At 36.3% G+C, this 2,611-nt stretch overlaps 1 protein-coding gene across 1 annotated transcript; it reads right to left on the reverse strand.

The window, feature by feature from the left end:
* On the reverse strand, positions 395–1,977 carry LOC107635715 (ATP synthase gamma chain, chloroplastic). The gene has a single exon (XM_016339271.2). The coding sequence runs from the start codon at positions 1,797–1,799 to the stop codon at positions 672–674; it is 1,128 nt and encodes a 375-aa protein (XP_016194757.1). The 5' UTR covers positions 1,800–1,977; the 3' UTR covers positions 395–671.

Here is a 2,611-nt window from a genome sequence, read left to right on the forward strand (position 1 = left end):
GTAAATTTTAAAAATTAAATAAAAATAAAAATGTAAAAAATCAATATAGTTATATATGTGTACTCTCGTATACTCTCATAAATATGAAATAATAATGTCTTAATTAATTGTCTCCATACAAAATTAGTACATGCTAGCAAAATAAATTAAATAAAAAAATATTTATCATTATCAATAGTTTTTGTTTTTGAGCTTTTTCTTCCTTTAATTATTTGTCTTTCTTTTAGAATTCATCAGAATTCTCGAGGTCACAGATCTCGTAATTCTCTAACATAAACATCTAAATAAAAGTTGCTCGAATATCTTGTATATAACAATGAGAATACCTAAATCAGTAATTAGTCATTGTGAAAGCCACAATAAAGTATATAAATGATAAATTTTTAGATACAACTTCCAAAACAGTGACATGATATATAGATCTATTATTACATACATCATTTGTGAGATGAAAAGGAGGGAAAAAACTTGACAAAAAAAAAATAAAAGGTTTCCCTTTGAGACTCCTAGTTTTTTATATTTCAGAAGTGTAAAAATCGCATAGTTTCATAACGGTCATAAATAAGAACATTAGAATGTAATAAAGGGGAGCGACAACACCCTTTTATGATATTGGACACCTACAAATAAATCCAACCATGGATAATGATGATGATGATGCCAAAAGTAACCTATTGAAGAGCATTGGCACCAGCAACAATCTCAAGAATTTCACCTGTGATCTTAGCCTGACGTTCCCTATTGTAGACAATGGATAAGTTCTTCTTCAACTCAACAGCATTATCAGTTGCACTACTCATTGCACTCATTCTAGCAGCAAGCTCACTTGCAAGTGATTCTTGAAGTGCTCTCAAGACTTGGCTGTTGAGATAAAGCGGCAAGAGAGCATCAAGGATCTGAACAGGATCTTGCTCAAACTCCAAAATTGGTGAATAGTCTTCTGTCTTTGTCCTCACAGCATCCCTCTCTACAGTTAGCTTTCCTTCCTTTGTTGTTAGCCTGAAGAACTCATCATCAGCAGCATCAACACAGTTTCCATTGATGTCACAAATCTCTCCCTTTGGCGACAGTGGAAGTAAGGTATGAATCACAGGATCTGATTTCACCAATGACACAAACTTTGTGTACAAGAGTTCTACTTTGTCAACCTCTTCACTGATAAACAGCGAGAAGGCATCATCAGCAATTGCCTGAGCTTCTTTCGCAGTTGGGAGCGATCCTCCTTCTAGAAACCGATCAACTGGTATGTAAGGTCTACGGAGGAAGTAAGAGTTACCCTTCTTGCCAACACTAATGATAGTGTAGTCAAGACCAAGATCCTTCAATTGAGCAATTCTTGCCTCGGCTTTCTTGATGATGTTATTGTTGAAACCACCACAGAGACCTCTATCACCAGTGCACACAACCAGTGCTACCTTCTTCACTGGCCTAACTTTTGTGAGAGGGACATCAATGTCCTCAGTTTGGAGCTGCTCGTTGATGTTGTAGAGGACCTCAACAAGAGTCTCTGAGAAGGGTCTTCCATTAACAACAGCTTCTTGAGCCCTTCTGACTTTAGCGGCTGCAACAAGCTTCATTGCTTCTGTGATCTTCTGTGTGTTCTTGACAGATTCAATGCGGGTTCTGAGCTCTCTGAGACCACACTGTACTGGGGTGACAGAAGAACGTGAGAGGCTGCATGAGGGTGAGTTTTGTGAAGGGAGCTGAAAAGGGTTGAGAACAGAACGGAAAGAGAGGTTGGAGGCATCAGAAAGAGAAGGTTTTGAGGACACCAACATAGTGAGATTGGAACAAGACATTGTCGCAGATGGAGTACCTTTTGGGGCTTCTGCAGTGTAAGTAGATTACAACAGCAGAAAGAGAGCTAGAGAAAGAGGGTTGTGGTGTATTGGTTTGGTTGGTTTATGTTGAGATTGGTGTTATCCTCTCCTTGTGTGTTCATGAGATGCTCAATTTGCTATGGTTTATCAAGTGAGGAATGAGTGGAGGGAATGAGAGGGAGTGGATGAGATTTTGGGATAACGATTTCTACGGTTGGCGGAGAGAGCAGATTGCTGTGTACTCAATATTTGTGGTTCTTGTGGGTCCAATCTGATGTGGCTCTGTCTAAACAGAGTTGGGTAACACAAAATCTTTTGTTTTTTCGTTCAAATTAGATAAAGTATGATATCTAAGATCATATTGTTTTCTGTGAAACGGTCCTAATTTTGACTTTTCAATATTTGTTACTATGTCATTCATATTTTAACCTTAATTTTCACCTTTCCGGTGAGGTTTGAACTCCAAAAGCATCAGACCACGATTTTTTTGTGCATATCATAATTTCATTGGTATTAAAGGTATATGCGACTATTCGATCTGTGGCTTTTCCTCCCCCTTAATTCGTTGTGAAGTTGTTAACTCTAACACCACAAAAACATGACAAATATATTTTCATTAATATTCCAGTGTCAATACACGATAAGAATGATTTTAAATATAATTGATTCTTAATTCTATAGTATAAAATAATTAGAGACAAAATAAGATATAAAAAATAAATTGAATAATTAATATTAACATATTTAAATAGAATAGTTTGTGATAATGTACTCATTGAATTAGCATACCA

The sequence above is a fragment of the Arachis ipaensis genome, chromosome B04 (genome assembly GCF_000816755.2).
Source record: "Arachis ipaensis cultivar K30076 chromosome B04, Araip1.1, whole genome shotgun sequence".
NCBI classification, from domain to species: domain Eukaryota; kingdom Viridiplantae; phylum Streptophyta; class Magnoliopsida; order Fabales; family Fabaceae; genus Arachis; species Arachis ipaensis.

Excerpts from the sequence above, each read along its gene's own strand:
- LOC107635715 (XM_016339271.2), bottom strand. The coding sequence starts at position 1,799 with ATGTCTTGTTCCAATCTCACTATGTTGGTGTCCTCAAAACCTTCTCTT.